The following is a 19,316-nucleotide window of genomic DNA, read 5'->3' as shown; positions in this document are numbered from 1 at the left end:
CCTTGACTTCCCTTGGAACATTGATGTGAGCTAAATTTACTGGTTTACCCTGAATCTGGGTAGTCATTCCTATTCCAGTCTTAGAAACCTTTTTAATGATCTGTGCAAACCCTCTGTTTAATTTCAGTGTTTCTACATTTAAAATTCTTCACGTTTAAAAATTGGGTATGAGCCTTATTTTCTACTAGACATAACATCAGCATAGTTGACATGTTACTTACCTAATTTTGCTAAAAACAATAATGCTGTTTTTCATGGGGGAATATATTGTTACATAGTTAATGAATTTGGACCACTTTTTAAAAATTCTTCTCACACAGCATCAGTGAGATTGTAGAGAGTAAGAAGAATATGGAGATTGATGTGTCGCCTGGGTGGCTCAGTTGGTTGAGCATCTGACTTTTGATTTCAGCTCCGGTCATGATCCTAAGGTCGTGGGACCAAGCTCCACATCAGGCTCCATGCTGAGTGTGGAGCATGCTTAAGATTCTCTCTCTCTCTTTTCCTTAGCCCTCTCCCATGCTCATGCTCTCTCTAAAATGAATAATAATAATGATAAACAAATAAACAAATAAACAAAAGAAGAATATGGAGTTTGGGAGAGTATTTTACGGGAGTGAGTCATCTCCATCAAACAACATATGTGCAGCATATAGTAGTGATCAGGGGTAGCAGAATTGTGTTTGATTGTGGTGGGTAAAAATGTTGGTTAAGGCAGGACAGTGGGTTTGGACTCATAGGGCAATTTTTAATCACAAGCAAGGCTGATAAAATAAGGTATTTTCTGGTGACCCCTAAGAAAATTTTATTAACCAGAACTCTAAATTCTTTAATATTTTTGCTGATCTAGGTTTTATTGCATATACAAATTATCATTAAAAGGATTAAAACTATATGTTTTTATGTGATTAGTAGAGAAATTATGTACTCAGGAGACTTCATCTCTACAGTGTTTTTGTCATTCACATCAATTGGAGGAGTAGAGGAAGCATGTTAGACTGGAGTCTGGACTAGGAAAACTCTTTGCCCCAAACTGAGCTAAGAGAGTTTCATTTGAAATACATGTGAAATAATGATTAATTTTTTTTTAGTTTATTTATTTATTTTGAGAGAGAGAGCAAGCCGGAGTGAGGCAGAGAGAGTAGGGGGAGAGAGAGAGAGAGAGAGAGAGAGAGAGAGAGAGAGAGAGAATCCCAAGTAGCCTCCACACTGTCAGTGCAGGGACCAATGTGGAGCTTGAACTCACAATCCATGAGATCATGACCTGAGCTGAAATTGAGAGTCAGATGTTTAACCAACTGGGCCACCCAGATACCCCAATGACCAAATTTTTAGAAAAGAGTAGCTCTGTCACATATAAAAGCCTTGAAATGGTGGCATAACTTTATATTTTGATCCCCTAAGCAACAAGATGAACGATCACTATCTTGGTCTTATAAATCACAAAATACATTGTTCTGTTTTTGTACCTTTTCTGCCTTCCCATAACCTGAGACAATTCCATAGTGTTTGTGCCTTCAGTTGTTTGAACAATTGTCTTGATTTCCAGAAAGCACAGGCTGCCTTAGGGTGATGTTCACTGTCAAAGTTGACTGTTTCTGAATCCATTATCAGGACAGTCTAAACAAATACACTTAGGGCTATGGACCTTCTTTCCTTCAGATAATTTGACCCATTGCTCTGGGCATATCAGGGTCTCTGTATGCAATAAGCACCAAACAAACTCTCCCACTTCAGTAGGCTGCTAAGGAGGCTTGTGGCCTACAGGGATTGTGCAGTCTCAGGGAAGTATCTATCAGATTAATATCTGTAGACATAGCTTTATTGAGTTTTAACCTTTAATTAATTTTTTTTCATTGGTTCTCTAATTAGAGACGTCATTCTAGAAAGGAATTCATCAGGGCCCAGATCATACACCACAGAATTTTGGTTGTTTTGCTCTTTCACATTATGAAACTGAGAGATGCAGCATTCCAGGGCAAGATAAATGCATTTAAGTACCTATATTTGAGAAAATTAAAAGATTAAGCCCCTTTCATAGCTGGTGAGGTGTATGTCAGACAGGATTGAATTGCCTGCAAAATAAAAATAATGGATAGCCTCCTTCATGCACCAGGGATGGTGCAGGTGACCCATGGACTTTGTGCAGTTGGGATTTTTAAAATAATTGCTGCTAGAGCAGCCATCCTTGGCTTTCTAGGAGATTCTGGGGGTAGAATCTCTGCCTGTTCCTGCCTTTGGCACCCACTTTTTAGTTATAATATAGTAGCTAAAGCCTCCTGAATACTTACTTTATGCCAAACACTGTGCTAAGTATTTTACACAGACTATTTTATTTAATTATTACTTGAACATGTCATTTATCCTTGCTGAGCCTCACATTTTTCTCACCTAAAAAATTTGTCCACTGCTCAGTGTGGGTGTGAAGATTAAATTTGTTAAAATGTATGAAAGTTCTTTGGAAACTCTAAAGCACTAGGTTTGGGGGTAAAATCTAAGTAAATTTAACAACACTAAACTACATCCTTATCCATTAGAAGTGTCCAAAAGTATCCCTCTGCCTGGTGACCAAAAATAATGTTACAAGTATACCTAATGCTTCTTTTAGAAAAAATTATGGTGAAATATACATAATATTTAATATTTTAACCATTTATAAATATGCAACTCAATGACATTAATATATCTGCAATGTTGTATAACTATCACCACTATCTCTACCCAAAACTTTTAATCATCTGCAACGAAAACTTTGTGTCCATTAAACAATAACTCCCCCTATTCCCCTCGTAACCTCTATTTTACTATCTTTCTCTACGAATTTGCCTATTCTAGATACTTCATGTAAGTTGAAACCAGACAATATTTGTTCTTCTATGTCTGGCTTATTTCACTAAACATAATGTGTTTAAGGTTCATCCATATTGCAAAGAGCCAGTTTTCCCAGCACTATTTGTTGAAAAGATGTTCTTTCCTCATTGAATATCCTTGGCATTCTTGTCAAAAATCAATACACCATGTATATTTCAGGGCCCTCTAATCTGTTTAATTGGTCTGTATATCTGTTCTTATGCCAATACCATACTGTTTTAATTACTGTACCTTTGTAGTGAATTTTGAAATCAGGAATCATGAGTCTTCCAACTTTATTCCTTTTCAAGATTGTTTTGGCTATTGGGAGCCCTTACAATTCTGTATAAGTTTGAGGATTGGCTTTTCCATTTCTGTGATAAAGATTTTTGGAATTTTGATAGATATTTCACTGTGTCTGTTGATTGCTTTGGATAGTATTGATATCTTAACAATGTTAAGTCTTCCTATTGATGAACATTTCCATTTATATAAGTCTTTTAAAAATTTTCTCAGCAATGTTTTATAGCTTTCAGTGTACAAGAATTTCATGTCCTTTGTTAGATTTATTCCTAAGTATTTAATTATTTTAGATGCTATTATAAATAGAAATGGTTTCTTAATTTTCTTTTGGATTGCTTATTGCTGGTATATAGACAGACAAGTGATTTGTGTGTGTTAATCTCACAAGATTGCAACTTTTGCTAAATTTGCTTATTAGCTCTAGTAGCTTTCTTGTGGATTCTTTAGAGTTTTCCATATGTAGGATCATGTCATATGCAAATAGAGATAGTTTTACCTCTTCCCTACCAATTTTGATGCCTTTTGTCCTCCCTCTTTTCCCTCACCTCCCCTCCCCCAGCCCCCCACCTTTTGCTTGTCTAATAGTGCTGGGTTGAACTTCCAGTATAATGTTGTATAGCCATGAAAGCAGGCATCATTATCTCGTTCCTGATCTTAGAGGGAAAGCTTTTCAGTCTTTTGCCATTGAGTATGATGTTAGCTGTGGATTTTTCATAAATATCCTTTATCATGTTGAGGAACTTGCCCTCTACTCCTAAATTTCTAAGAGTTTTTATCTTGAAAGGGTGTTGGATTTTGTCAAATGCCTTTTCTGCATCGATCGAGATAATCATGTGAATTTCTTCCCCTTTGTTCTATTAATGTGATGTATTACATTGATTTTTTTGTGTGTTGAACCACTTTTGCATTCCTGGGATAAATCCTGCTTTGTCATGGTGAATAATCCTTTTAATGTGCTGTTGGATTCAATATGCTAATGCTTTGTTGAGAATTTTATATCTATATGTGTAAAAGATATTAGTCTGTAATTTTCTTTTCTGTGGTGTCTTACCTGGATTTGGTATCAAGGTAATGTTGGCCTCATTATCATATAGGTAGGAAGTGTTTCCTTTTCTTCATTTTTTTTAAAGGTTTTGGGAAGAATTCATGTTAATTTTTCTCAAATGTTGGAGAATTTACTAGTACAGCTATCTGGTCCAGGACTTCTCTTTGTTGAGAAGTTTTGTTTACTGACTCAATCTCTTTACTTGTTATTGGTCTGTTGAAATTTTCTATTTCTTCTTGAGTCAGTTTAGGTAATATGTGTGTTTCAAGAAATTTGTCCACCTCTTCTAGATTGTGTAATATTTCAGTATAAAATTGTTACCCAGTGCTTCTTATTAATTCCTTTGTTTCAGTTAGCATTTACTGAATACCATTTATTTGTATATATATGTGGGAGTATACATGTATATGCGTGTATATGTGTATGTGAATATATGTATTCTCATTTAATTTTCTTAACAACTCTAAAATGTAGGTAGCATTATAACTATTTTTTAAAAAGAAAAAAAATACTAATAGCCAAATAAGTTGATTAACTTTTCTAAGCTTTCCCATCTAGAAATTAGTGAAGATAGAATTCAGACTGAAGTTCTCTGATTTGATATTTTATACTCTCACAGACATGGTTTAAATGGATATGATATTAAGAAAAGTCAAACTCTTTATTTGATGTGGAAAATATGTGACTTATATGTATGAATTTATCCAAGTGACATTTTGTATTACTAGGTGTTTCCACGTCTTCCAGAATATGTAAAGCTGAGGTATATAACCACTATTGCTGGAATACTTGATTAATTAAATTTATCTACTTGAAATCAAGGCAGTATCCAAGGTTCTTCAGATTAGTAATTTCATATTTATTTATTTATTTATTTATTTATTTATTTATGCATGTATCTGTGTATTTATTTATTTCCGAGAGCATGCATTCACCAGCGTGAATGGGGGAGGGGCAGAGAGACAAGGAGAGAGAGAATCCCAAGCAGACTCCCAGCTCTTGAAGCCTGATGGCTGAGGGTGGTAGGGGAAACTAGATATCAAGAACTGTGAGAACATGACCTAAGCCTAAATCAAGAGTTGGATGCCTAACCCAATGAGCTACCTAGACACCCCATAATTTCATTTTTATTTATTTATTTATTGAGAGAGAGAGAGAGAGAGAGAGAGAGAACGCGCATGCACGAGCAGGGAAGAGGGGCAGAGGGAGAGAGAGAATCTTAAGCATATTCCATGCTTTGTGCAGAGTCCAACACAGGGTTCTATTGCATGACTGTGAGATCATAACCTGAGCCAAAATCGAGAGTGGGATGCTTAACCAACTGAGCTATCCAGGAGCCCTTGTAATTTCATTTTTAAGTAAGAGTGTTGAGGTCCAAGGAAAAAATATGCACATCCATGTAAACTAACCTAGTTTTTGGAGATCAAGATTATTTTAACTATGCCTCCGTTATATACAGAGGCTATATCGTTGGTGAACTATTTTAAGGCATGAACTTTGAGTTGATATTTTAAGTTGATTTCTTGTAACAGATGGATTTATATCAGTTTATCCGCATTCACTTATTTAATTGCTATTGTGACAAATTCCATGGATTTTCATATAATTGGTCAGTAGTCTGGATGTATCAATAAAATAAGTGAAGAAATTAAGATTGATTCTTAATTCTTATCTTCTTTAAAGGTATGAAAAACAATTCACACGTTCTTAGAAAATGCCCTGGGATCAAGACTTTTCTCATCATTGATCTATTGTTTGGTGAATAGAGGAGAAATTTAGCAAGACCAATAAGAGCATGGTGATCTCCACAATAGCTACTGTTACCCATACCATTTTTTTTTTAATTTTTGTCCAGAACAAATTGATGGTGCCATTTTATTTTTAGGATTTCTAACTGTGTCATTCATTACCTGCTAACTTTTCCTGCAGTATGATGCCTCACAGAGATAAATGCAGATTGATGATGGAATTCTTTCAGAATATAGAGGAGTTGTAATATTTCGCTATTCTGAATATGGACATCCAGTCAAGATGCAAAGTGGCATGTCCAAGTCTGGACTGGTGGTTGTGATTGAAATATTTCCCTATTGTAGCAAGAATGAGGATAACTTATAAAAGTGGGATCTACCTATCAGTTGTTTGGAAACTCAAATAATTTACCATTATCCTATGATACCACCACACAATAATCTTTAAGGTAGTTAGGGGTGTGTGGTGTATTTTTCTTCTGTATTGGAGGGTGGAAAATGAAGTTTGAGACTTGAGCCAATTACTGAAGAGTCCTTGAATCTTGTCTTCTAGGTTAATGTATTTTTTCCTCTCGACTCCTTCCATCCTCTCCAAGTGATTTCTTCAGTAGGTTAATTCTGAAGTTGATATCCCAGGAGACCTTGTCATTCTGAAGAATCAAAGTAAATGGACAGGATTTTACCCATGAGAGTTTTGACTCTTTCATAAAAGTGAAATTTGTATTTGAATTACAGAAACTAGGAATATTCTTGCAGGAGATAGCATGAGTCTAATGGGTCCTAGGTTCTTAGTATAAGTTCTGCCTTCTCCTGTGTTTAAGTTTTAATAAGTTTTGGCTACATTTCACTTTCCTTGAATTTTTTTTAAAAAATGTACTTTCTCTCATTCATGGACTCTTGCTGTAGAGCTGGTTTGGTTCTGAAGGAATGTTGCCTATTGTGATAAGTGAAACTAATGTCAGGCATATTTTCCATAGGTTTTATTTGTTCTGTAATCTTCAGATGAAAATAGTCAGTTGAAAATTCTACAAGGCTGGAAAGATGAATTTACAGAATGGGCATGATTTGCCAGATTGGCTCTTAGAGGTTGTCTTTTTTATGCTGGAGGTAGCAAGGGCCAGATTACAGTAGTACCTAAAGCCAACCTGTTCCAACAGGCTTCATCTTCCTTTGTACAAATTTAAAAAGAATGGATCCTCACGCAAGCATTTCAAATCCAGAGACAAATTTGAAAAAAATTGCTACAACATGTTGACTGATTCCTTGCCAAGTCAGCCACTGAGAACTTTTACTTGACCGACTCTTACAAAGAGAAAATTGAAGGGGTGGGGGTGAAGCACATAACTTTGTTATTAAAAAATTAAACTTTGCAATACCCTAAATCCCTCTCCCTCTTAACATTTTTTCTCTGCTAGTTTTAACCCCCTTCTCTTCCTCCCCCTTATCTTCTCCCTCTCCTGCCTTTCCCTTTTTCTCTTTCTTCTAATCATTCTCTGTAATGTGCTCTGTTGCTCTAATGTATTCATTTTTACTTTTAGTATTGATACAGTGATGTGTTCTGGAGAAATAGCTTTCCAAAGATTATATTCAGATATACAGATTCAAACCGGCAGAAAGGTTAAGAACATTTTTAAAATATGCTTGTCAGCAGTGGAAAGAAAGCTGTTTGTAGCCAGCAGGTGAGCTGGAGAGTACTACAGGGTGTGGTAGAGATAGTAATAAATTAACTGGCAAGCCAAAAACTATAAAAAAAAATCAGCTATTTCATAGCATAGAAGCATGACAGCTATGAAAAAAGGAGTGCCCCAGGGAATTCTTTTAGAGTTTGATTTTTTTAAATATGTTTGACATGAAAAATGTTTTAGTACAAATAAAGCAACTGGTATTAAACTTACAGGGAGGGGGGTTGTGGTTTAGAGTTAGTATGAATAATGCATGATATTTAAAGAAAGAACAGCTCTAAAATGTTCCGGGAGGCAGTCCATGTTGATGGTTGGAATGGCGATTTTTTTTCTCCTATTTTTGAAGCATCATTAATTCAGTATCGTTTTGTGATTTTTTTTGAACCTGATAAGATATCAACCAAAGAAATACTATTTGACTTAAATTAGGACATTCTTTCTTCAGATAATTTAGTTTAAATATCAAGAAGATCAGCAGAATTATTTAAGCATAAAGCGACAGTCATTTACTATAAAAAATAATTTGGCCTAGTTATCCTTTTTAAACAGCTCATGTAGCCCTGCAAACCAAAATCGGCCTCATGGAAGGGGAAAAACAAGATCAGATATTTTGAACATTACTCCATAGGAGACCAGCACAATATAGTGTGAGTGAATGCATTGTAGCAGTGCTCCATATGCAATCAGAAGCCAATTGTTACTGGACTGTGTACAAGCACACACTGTGCTCAATGGTCTGATGAGGTATTATGGATATGATGCAAAGAGACTGTGTAGATTAGAAGCTCACAATTTGTTAAAAGTGAAAGCAACTTAACATTTACATTGGGCCAGCTGAGTAGCACTTCATGTGGCAAGCGGGATGAGTTCCAGGGAACCGGGAGCGCCAGGAAGGCTCCAGGTATCAGTGTCCATGCAGAAAAAAGAGATTTTATTGCTTTCCAATTGACTACCTTTATTACTGTGATTCTTTCTACACTCTCTCTTCATTATTACATTCAGCTTTCGGTGTGGAAAAGTTCATGCAAAACAGCATGATTATTACAAATGTCAAAAATGTGTGGAGGAACAGCCTATTAAAATATAGCCTAGAGATAGTACATAACACTGACTTTAAATAAGTAGCTGCAGCCAAAGTGATACTCCATTAAATCACTGATATTGTGTAATTTATCCACAAGTATTAATTTTGACTTCAGTTACCACTATCACAATACATTCTTCATTACTTTCTCTTGGTTCTTCACGTCACTGCACACAGTCTGTGTTCTCAGGTCACAGAAAGTATTTTATTGCCCTTCTCAGGAGTGGTATGGAGTAAGACATTAAGATGTAGCCTTGATCTCAGCTGGACCATGTTCAATCTCTACCAGACCTTTCGTACAAATATCCCATGTAGAATATGGTTTCCACTCTCTTTGCGATACCAGGCACTTCATAGAATGTTGGCAGATAAGATTAGCTTCCTACTCACCCCATCAAACGAAAGAAGTTGCATCTTTAAAATTTTTTTTCTTTATTTTTTATAAATAAAATTTGGGGCTATGGACAGTCAATAGCTCATAATCTTTTTTGGACTCTAATACTCTGCCTTGCCTACCAAGCCAAAACTTTCTGTTGTTCTAACATAAAAACCTTAATACTTTCTCAGTGAACTGTCAGCCTGGCTTTAAGATATTTTTTTACTCTTAAAAAAATGATGTATTACAAGATTTGTAATGGAGTGAACATGCTTGAATTGCACATTTAATTTTTTTAACATCACATTCATGTTTTGCCAGTTTGCCTACCAGCTATCTGTTAACAAAAAGTTCCAAGGCAGCACTGCAAGTCTATGCCCAACTAAGCCTTTTGTTTCTGCAGATGTTTGGGCTTAGAGCAATGTTGTAAAGCTCAGGCAATCCAAGAACCATGTTTGTACTTGTCTGCTGCTATTCCCTGTGCATTGTCTAAACCTGTATGCATTGTTCTTTCCGACAGGTGATAACTACCCTGTACAGTTCATTTCATCAACAATGGCAGCTGCTGCTACTTCTGGACTCAGCCCTTTACAGCTCCAGGTAAGTGACAGAAGAAAAAAACTGTGGGATACAAGCCAGTTCCTTAGTGGAAAACTGCTAACCAGCTGTATGCTAAATAATGGCCTGAGTGTTAAAAAATTTTTAAGCATAGCCTAGAAGGATTAACACCTTGTGTACTTACTGTACTGAAAATAGGAGAGGAAACTGCCAATTTCAGTATTTTTAAAGGAAAAATGATATTATGACTTAGTACTATGTATTTTCTACCAAGTGAGTTAATGGTTTTACAAATTTTTATTGCTGGTTGCTATTGGATATGTCAGCTTTTTCCTTATCAATTTTCCATCCATGTCTCCATTTCTGTCCTGACTATCTTTTACACATAAACATCAAAGCAGAAAACAATGTTGGGTATTTTACTTCTTGTAGCTTACAGAATAGGGAGTTATTATCAAATTACCTTAACTATTTGGTAATATGTAAACATATTGCTCTAGAAATGTGTACCCTCATTCTCATTTTTATCTTCATGCCAAGTTGAAAGTCTGGGCATGGTATCTGACCAAGTTCTGGATTAGGGTTCTTTACTTATATGCTAAGCTTGTGAAGAAAGTGTTTTGGAAGGTGGATAAAAAAACATTTGTGCTTTATCTTCTTCACAGTAAAGTGAGGGGTTTACAACAGGACCAGGTGATCTTTATATCCTTCTAACACTGCCGTTTTGATGGGACGTTGACTTTAAATATGAATACATATTTTAACAAAAACAAACAATGATATCATTGAAATCATGGTTAAACTTTCAGTATTTGAACATTTAGAAAATACATGATAGTGAAGAACTTGAATTTCAGTACAGTGGAAAGTTTAAAGATAGTCTTTTATTCTTTTAATTTACTCTGATTATTTTTGAATTTTCTTACCAGGAATAGCATCTGGCTAGGCATTTTTTTTTTCTTCTTTGCTATTCCCTATATGGCTTGGATATAAGAGATGCGCAAATATTTTACCATGAGAAAACATCATTGTGAGCATTTTAAATTAGGTCTGCAAATAAATAATTTTTGCAGTCGTCTGAGTTTTTGTCATAAGCCTCATCCTGTAAGCCTTGCTGATGTTACCTACTATGGACAGCCTACCAGAGCTAGGAATTTTGCCTAACAGTATCAGCAACCCACCTCTCTTCCAAAACTTTACCTTCCCCACTGCTAACACTGGAACTGCAGTTAGAAAAACCTAAACGGAAACCTCACTTGTAATAAACCTAATCTGTTTCTCCTTTTCCCATAGCTATGCTATAGAATGTCTTCTTGAGTCAGAGGCAGAAGTATGAAACCAGTACCATTGCTTGGTCCTATAACAAAGTTCCTATGAAAGAGAGTGTCTGGGTCCTAAGCCTTCTACTTTCTATTCTTTGGTGTGGTCAGTACCCTGGATTTAGAAATATGTGTTCTGTTTCATGAGTTCTGACAGTATGTTTTGTCTTTTTTTTTTTTTTTCTGAATATGCTACTAAACAGAAGGGTCATGTCTCCCACCCACAAATTAACCCAAGGCTAAAGGGCCTAAGTGACCGTTTTGGCAGGAGTTTGGACACCTTTGAACATGGTGGTGGCCACTCTTACAACCACAAACAGATTGAGGTATGAATGCTTCCATTGGTGCTTCATTGGGTGGGGGACTGGATTGTTCAGTCATATTCTAGGCATTTTTCTTTTTTTAAGTGGCAAACACTCAACCTAAACACTGAAATGTGACCTTTCCCTTTTTCTTATTCCTGAGGAGGCTCATTTTTGCTCCTTTTCTTTCAAAGAAAAAGGCAAGGCCCAGACCAATGCCCCTAATGACCTAGGTTGTTTATTGCTATATATTTAGGCAAATTCTTTACAAGTGCCTTCAAAACCACTGCCCTTTCCCTTACTTTTTTGTTCCTTTTAAGTATAGTGTAGTATAGAGTTTAAAAATACTTAAACATTTAAAAAATCTCATCTGACCATATAACATGCTGCAAAGTTGATAAAATATAATTCTGCTTGTATAGACAAAACAACGGAGGCTCAGAGAGACCAAGGCTGCACAATATTCCCAGAGTTAGAGTTAGTACCTAGGATTTCTGACTCTGTCTAATTCAAGTTTCCAAATTTTGTTTTCTCTGGCTGAGGTAGGGCTGGGTGTCTGGGCCTGACTGGTTGCTTTTTGCCCCATTGACTTCTGTTGTGTCCCTTTCATATTTAACTTCCAATAAAGCTCTTGGTTGTTTTTGTGGGATATTCTTACCACCTGGAGAAGATGGTTTTTATGGCGATTTTGAAAACCAAACCCTTTTCTGCCATAGGTGTCTAGTCCTTCTTTATAATTTCATGCTTGATTTCTCTCTTATATCACTGGAGTTCCTCTCCAGGATTATCAGCTACTGAAGGGTTGCCAGTTATCTGTTTGAATCACACACACACACACACACACACACACACACACACACACGCAAACGCACACACACGCGCACATACACACATGCATACACACACACATACACACACACACAAATTGACACAGGCTACTCAGACTGAAACACACTATAACTTACTAGGTTAGATCTAATACTAAATTTTATATTCTAACCTAGGATGGGAAACTCAACTCAAAAAAAAAGAAAAGAAAAGAAAAAAATTACATCTAGCAAAGTGACGTATAAATGCAAGTCCTACTGACTCTGGCAGTCTATATGTATCAAATGCTATATAATAAATAGAGTATCCCTTTGGCATTATCTTCTCTGCTGCTTATGAATCTGTATTTTTGAAAAATAATAGAGAAGGCTCACTCCTAAGAAGAAAAAAGAGGACAAGATCAAAAGCCACCTTGGAAGTAGCCTGAGGAAGAGTTCCCAAGTTTGTGGCCTGCCTTCCTCTTTCCCTTTCACTTTGATATAAGAAGTATACGTGGGGGGGTTCCCACCCAGACATGACCAGGCATATACTGTCAAAGTATCTGCTATCTTCTATAGAGTAAGAAGGGATTTCTTCTGTAAGGCTTTCTTTTGGCCATAGAGAAGGGGCTGTATTTCTGGGCATTCTGAAGATCTACCAGGCCTGGGATTGCTAAAATGGAGAGATAACTGCTTATTAGGGACAAGACTTTCTGTGTGATGACAGTTAACAAGCTTACCCACTCAGGACAGATAGTTTGTTAAATGTTTAAGTGCTTGGATGAATGTGAAAGCAGGTGGTCCTGGCTCAAATTCAAGACTTCCTCCCTTTGACTTTTATTTTCGCTTGAGGTGTTGAGATCTAGCCCAGCAGCCTTCTTCTGGTAGCAGTTTGCTACCCAATCACTTCTTTTGCTAATTTTTCACTTAGATTGACTTCTCTCCCTGACACCATCACCGACCCCCGGTGCTGTCAAATCTGGCTTCTGTTGGGTTTCTGGAAATTATGATGTCATGTATATGAGTGCCAGATCTATGTAGTTCTGTAGCAATGCTGATCTAGAAGCACAACCTCTGCCATATGCCTGTCACTTTCATTAGGATAAATAGAGCCCCTTCGTGCAGGACCTCCTCAGACTTTGCCAACTTTGCCCATTTGAAAGTTTTCTGGATTTTTTTTTAATTATTCTCACTCTGTTTCTTTGCTTTCATTTTTTGCACCTTCCCCCCTGCCCCCCTGCATGTCAGGAAACTCTTGCTCTGTTTGCTTATATGGTACACTGGTGAGAAAAGGCTGACCTTGTTTAAAAGGCAAGTTTACCAAATTTGTCTGGTATGAGTATCACATGTTTATTGGGACACCCACAAAAAGCACAGTAGACACACATATCTAAGCTACTCCAGACATTTAACACTTTAAATATTAAGCAAACGTAGAGAGAATATTTAACAGTATCTGCTTTATTGATTTTGAAGTCTGCTTTCTTTTCTAATTCTCCCTTCCTTTGACAAGCAAAAATGTTACAACCCTGTTACCAATCACGGTTATGATAGACTGTTGATACTAAGGAAACATTACGATTATGTTAACTGGTTTTATTTCTAAACAGAGATTCTTAGGAAGAAAAGCCCATAACATATGCATGCCACCATCACCCTACCTCACCACTTTCGTATACATCTGGCTGCATTGCTCAGAACTGGTTCTCTCTACCTGATGTCGCAGCTAATTTGTTCTTCGAAGGTTGTCACTTTTAACATTAATGAGCCTGGATAAATTTTAACAGCATTTATAGTTCTAGACGGAAAGCCTGAAATTTTCTTATCAAGTAGAAAAAAGGTATTTAAAGTGGAAAGACCCTCCTTACATTAGCATATTACAGTTTTCTTTCTTTCTTTCAAATAAGGAAGATACAGGAAAGACTTTTCTTTTTTTCCTTTCTTTTCTTTTTTTTTTTTTTTTTTTTTTTTTTTGGTCCTCTGTGCTGATCTAAGGCATGGTTTTCTCTGCCTCAGGGGCACAATATTAGGAGAAAGAAGGCCGAAGAATGCTATTTTTAGTTGAACAGTTCAGCAGATGGAGGCATGAATACTCATATATCTGAAGGTTGAGGGGCTTGAACCATTAATTTTGGTAATGTATTTAACCCTGGGAACAATCAGAAACTGTAACTCTAAGGTTACAGTGCTTTTGACCTTTAGAGAACAGAGGGCACTTGCTACAGTAAACAATATATTATATTGCTACTTATTCCAATTCTCTACCCGTATAAATTTCAGGACCAGTTGCCATTTGCTTTCCTCAGCTATGTTAGCATTGGTCCTTCAAGTACATCAAAAAGAATGTTAAGGGAGGGGGACCAGTATAATGAGGCAGTCATGTAAATATGGCCTTTAAATAGCTAAGATGTTAAATTGTTTCTGAAGAAATATTATCTCAGAATCTAAGCTCTGAGTTACTTCTTTTTTTTCCTTAATGAAAAAGTGGTTTTAATGTATCAATTAATTATATGTGGTTACTTTCAATATGATAGATCCTTAAAAGTAATTTTATTTTGTTTTGTTTTTAATTGGGAGTAATGTTGCTTCATAGATGTAGCTTATGTTAAATACAATCCCTACCATGTCGTGCAAAGTGATACACCTGTCTCATGCCTTCTTATTAAATGATGCATGCTTCTCTTTAGCAAATACAGCAGTTAAATATCACACAGCTTAAGAATTTCTAATTAAAATATCTCCACATGTCAGCATATTGGTAATGTATTATTTTAATCCATTTATTTTGTTTATGAAACAGTGACATATGTTTAGATTGTGAAATATATGAGCCTTAAAAATCACTTTATTGAAGAAAATTAATTCCTACAATACTGTCTCAGTAATGTGTTCACTCACCCAGTCAGTCACTGGCGGCCCTGCCAGTCTTAATGTTGGGTAGACGCACTTACCAGTTTTATCTGCATAATGGTCTTGGAAAGAAGCAATCACAGTTCTTTTTCTTAGTGCCAAATGATGGAGTTTTCTTTCCTTCCTTTTTTTTTCTTTCTCATTAATTCACACCTGTCCCCCCAAAACACTTTTTGTGGCTTTTTTTTTAATACAATGAAGGATGGGACTGAGTATATGTATAGGGTATTCTGAAAGACCAATCAAAATTAAAAACAAGCTAGTTACCTTTTCAAAGTTAGACATAGTAATTTGTTTGTCAGCAGGGATATGTTTGGGTCAGCCCTGAGATAAAGTGACTGTCAGCAGTTATTCCTACAAGACAAGTAATTTCACTCAATGTATTACTGACAGATTGCTCACTTCTGTGAATCACCAGTGAAAACAAACTTAATATTGTTACAGGCAGAGTTTCTGTCTTCATTAGCCTCAGAGAATGATTTTTATCGAGCATTCAAAGCCTACCAAGCTTTAGTTGGAACATATTTTAACAGACAAATTCTTATAATGATAGTATGGGTAGTAGCCTAAAATGAAAGGAATTAAATATGAAAATTTGAAAAATATCAATATAAGTACATCTTCACTTTTATTTGATGAGCATTATGTGTACTTTAGGGGAGATTTGAGGAAAGGAGTATAATTAGAGCCTTAAAACACTAGGAAAACCTATAAATCGTAAGTTACTCTTAAATGAAACTATTAAAGTCTTGCCAAGTTTGCAAAGATGGAGGGGAACAATTGAAGTTTTTGCAGAAGTAAATGCAAACACATATTTTATTTAAATGATATTGTCAATTTTCATGCTACAAATGGAACGTGAAGAAGTACCCATCAACCTTGAGAATGCTCTAATTCTATTTCAGTTCCAGCCTGAATCTTTATGATATTGTATTCAGATGCTCTTCTCTGGCTCATACCCTATTTTCTTGTTTGCAGTTGTAAACATGCCTCAGTGCTTTAGAGAAACAAGAGGGTGAGTTAGTTTTTCTGGGTAAGCTTGGGAGGTTGTGACTTCTAATAGAGAGTTGAATAAAGAGTTGATTAGAGTGACCTATTACTAGCTACCCAGTGGAGAAAAAGGAATGCACTGATTCAAAGCTTGTTTTGAGGATGCCAACCATGGAGTTGTGCTTTGAGGGGAAATGCTTGCTTTTCCCTTAATCAGCCTGCCCTCACCCCCTTTGACTTAAGAGTGTGATGGAACTCGGGAATACCATTACAACTGGGAGTAGATGAACTGTGGACTAATGGAATGAACTCCGCTTTGGAATCAGAATCTTGAAAGCGTTTCCACTGTTACTTGCTATGTTGTCCTATACTGTTCTCTAATTGCTTTTTTTTTTTTTTTTTTTGTAAAAGGGGGATAATAATCATTTTTCAGGTTTGTTGTGAATAGTAAGTGGGATAAGGAGTCATGTATTAGATTTCCAAAAAAAAAAAAAAAAATCAGCAAAATAGGAAAACACTTTCCAACATTCCAATAAGCAATTTTATTCCACCTTTGCTGCCTGAAGTACTTCTGAGGGGCAGCTCCAATCTACTAGAATGTAAGTCACTGCATTCAGGGATTTGGTCTCTTTTGTTTACTGTTGAATCCCCAATATTGCCTGGCATAGCACTTGGTGAAATGAATGAATTAATGAATATCATCTTTGGTTGCTATCTGGGACCCAAGTTGCTCTGAAAACATTTTTCTTGGATATGTTCAGTCAGGTGTCCTGTTTTTAGTGAGGCCCTATTTCATATAAACAGATTTTTATTTTTAGGTATGCTCTTAAAAAACACCAGGTATCAAGTGAATCTTGATGGAGGTTAAAGAAATATAGGCAGGTCAAAGAAGGGTGCAGGGTGCCTGGGTGGCTCAGTTGGTTAAGCGTCTGACTCTTGATTTTGCTCAGGTCGTGATCTCATGGTTCCTGAGATCCAGCCCCACGTTGGGCTCTGTGCTGACAGCGTGGAGCCTGCTTGGGATTCTCTCTATCCTTCTCTCTCTGCTCCTCCTCCCTCTTTCTCAAAAATAAATAAATAAGCTTTAAAAAAAAAAGGGTGCAAAATATGAAGACATTTCCTAGTGTTTTGAAGTTGAACTTATATTCAGTGAAACAGAGTAAGTTTATACCTACCCACACTTTGAAACATTGGGCAAACTAGATTTTCTTTTAGAAATGTGATTTCCAGTAGGTTTTAAGGTAATGCCTAAAAGTTGAGAAAGTATGGCTCTTCTCACATCCAAGCCCTGTTAATCACTGTGTTTAAGTTATGTGATTGACGGGATGCTCAGGTGTGCTCACAGAGATGGTTTACCAGGAGCCCAGAACCTTGGAATTAGAAAATTAGTGCAGTTCTCTATCTCTCTTAATGTAAGATTTCTACCAACATGCATTTAGCTCCAGCCTCACTGATTAATCTACTCAACAGGGAGCTCCCAGTGTGTGAATACTTGTATTTAAATAGACGGCTTGTAAGATGCAATGGTTTCTAAAATAGTGACAGGTATTTTTATTCCTCTTTTTACTTTTTACCAAACTGGAGTTTCAAAGTATTGTTTGGTTGGTATCATGTATTATGTATCTGTATGTGTGTATGTTATAAGGGGCTACCTGGGAAATCAGAAAGATGGTGTGATTCAGGATACATTGGAAGGTTTGAAAGCAAAACATTCTAGTGTTTTCAGAAATGCTTCACTCCAGTTTCCAATCATAGAATAAGTCAGGATATGCAACATTTAGGAAATTTAAATCAGAAAAAGATGTGGTGAAATATTTTGACATGTCAGGTAACAGAACAGACTGAGCAGGACAAAATTGTTTTTAAAAATCACCTTATTGAGGTATGATTGGCATACAAAAAGCTGCACATATTTATACATATTTATACTCATACAATTGGATGAGTTTGGAGATAAGTACACATCCATGAAACCATATCACAAACTATGCCATAAACATATTCATCACCCACTATTATTATTATTATTATTATTGTTATTATTATTATTACCTTGTGTGATAGGAATATATGACATAAGATCTACCATCATAGTAAGTTTTTAAGTATACAGTACAGAATTCTGAACCATATGCTCTATGCTATATAGTAGATCTCTAACTGACACTTTGTGCTCTTTGACTAATACCTCCCATTCCCTCTTCCCCCACTCCTTCCAACCCCATTCTATTCTCTACCTCTATGAGTCAGACTATTTTAGATTCCTCATGTAAGTCATATTACACAGTATTTGTCATTCTGTGTCTGGTGTATTTAATTTAGCACAATGTCCTACACGTTCATCCACACCATCACAAATGGCAGGATTTCCTCCTTTCTTAAGGCTAAATAATATTCCATTTTATGTATATACCACATTTTCTCTATCTAGTCATCCACCAATGGGTGTTTAGGTTGCTTCCATACCTTGGCTATTGTGAATAATGCTTCAGTGAACATGGGAATGAAGATACCTCTTCGAGATCTTGATTTCAAGTCTTACATTTCAGTCTTTAATCCATTTCAAGTTAATTCTTATGTATAGTTTAAGATAGAGGTCCAATTTAATTATTTTGCATGTGGATATTCAGTTTTCCCAATACCATTTATTGAAAAACTATATGTTTTGAAATTAGGAAGCGTGATAGTTCCAACTTCATTCTTGTTGAAGATTGCTGTGGCTATTCAGGGTCTTTTGTGGTTACATATGAATTTTAGGGTTTTTTTTTTCTGTTTTTGTAAAAAATGCCATTAGGATTTTGATAGGGATTGCATTGAATCTGTAGATTGCTTTGGGTAGTGTGGGTATTTTAACAATATTAATTCTTCCAATCCAAAAATATTTTAATGATATTTTAATTAAAAGAGATTGAGAAGCTATAGTTGGATGGATTCCCCTAACAGACATGCCCCAGTGGACAGACAAAACTGACCACTAGAGCTGGCACATAGTTAATACTACTCTGCCAATTTTCCTTTATCTTTTATTTGTAGAAAAGTTCATATGCTACAGATATGTATATTTGTGCAAATCCATCTAAACTGTAAATTCATGGAAATTTATAACAATTTAAGCTCTCTACACTGATTTGAAACAATCATGCTTTATTTTGACTATTCTAGATTATTAGGATTAGGATATTAACTGGATTCTCTTACCTACCTACACACAAACTTCCAAGCCTAAATGGCACTAATAGTGGATTCTTTCCTAAATATAAATAAACCCAAAAATCTACTGTTACTCTACTGGTTGCTGTGTAGATTAAAAAAATCATTGTATATTCAATTTTTCATTGCTCCC

At 35.9% G+C, this 19,316-nt stretch overlaps 1 protein-coding gene across 20 annotated transcripts in view; it reads left to right on the top strand.

Annotated features, from left to right (window-relative positions):
* The window catches only part of SOX6 (SRY-box transcription factor 6), a 619,662-nt gene that overhangs the window by 489,225 nt on the left and 111,121 nt on the right, over window positions 1–19,316 (top strand). For 15 of the 20 annotated variants that reach the window (XM_045484620.1, XM_045484628.1, XM_045484622.1 and 12 more), the window contains 2 exons: window positions 9,609–9,688; window positions 11,169–11,291. In XM_045484620.1, the coding sequence (XP_045340576.1) occupies window positions 9,609–9,688; window positions 11,169–11,291 (203 nt within the window). The remainder of the gene's footprint in view (window positions 1–9,608; window positions 9,689–11,168; window positions 11,292–19,316) is intronic. The other 5 variants (XM_045484639.1, XM_045484638.1, XM_045484637.1 and 2 more) reach the window with 1 other exon arrangement.

Source organism: Leopardus geoffroyi, chromosome D1, assembly GCF_018350155.1.
Source record: "Leopardus geoffroyi isolate Oge1 chromosome D1, O.geoffroyi_Oge1_pat1.0, whole genome shotgun sequence".
Taxonomy (NCBI): domain Eukaryota; kingdom Metazoa; phylum Chordata; class Mammalia; order Carnivora; family Felidae; genus Leopardus; species Leopardus geoffroyi.
The sequence above is the reverse complement of the archived record's forward strand: the minus strand, read 5'-3'. Positions and strand labels throughout refer to the sequence as shown.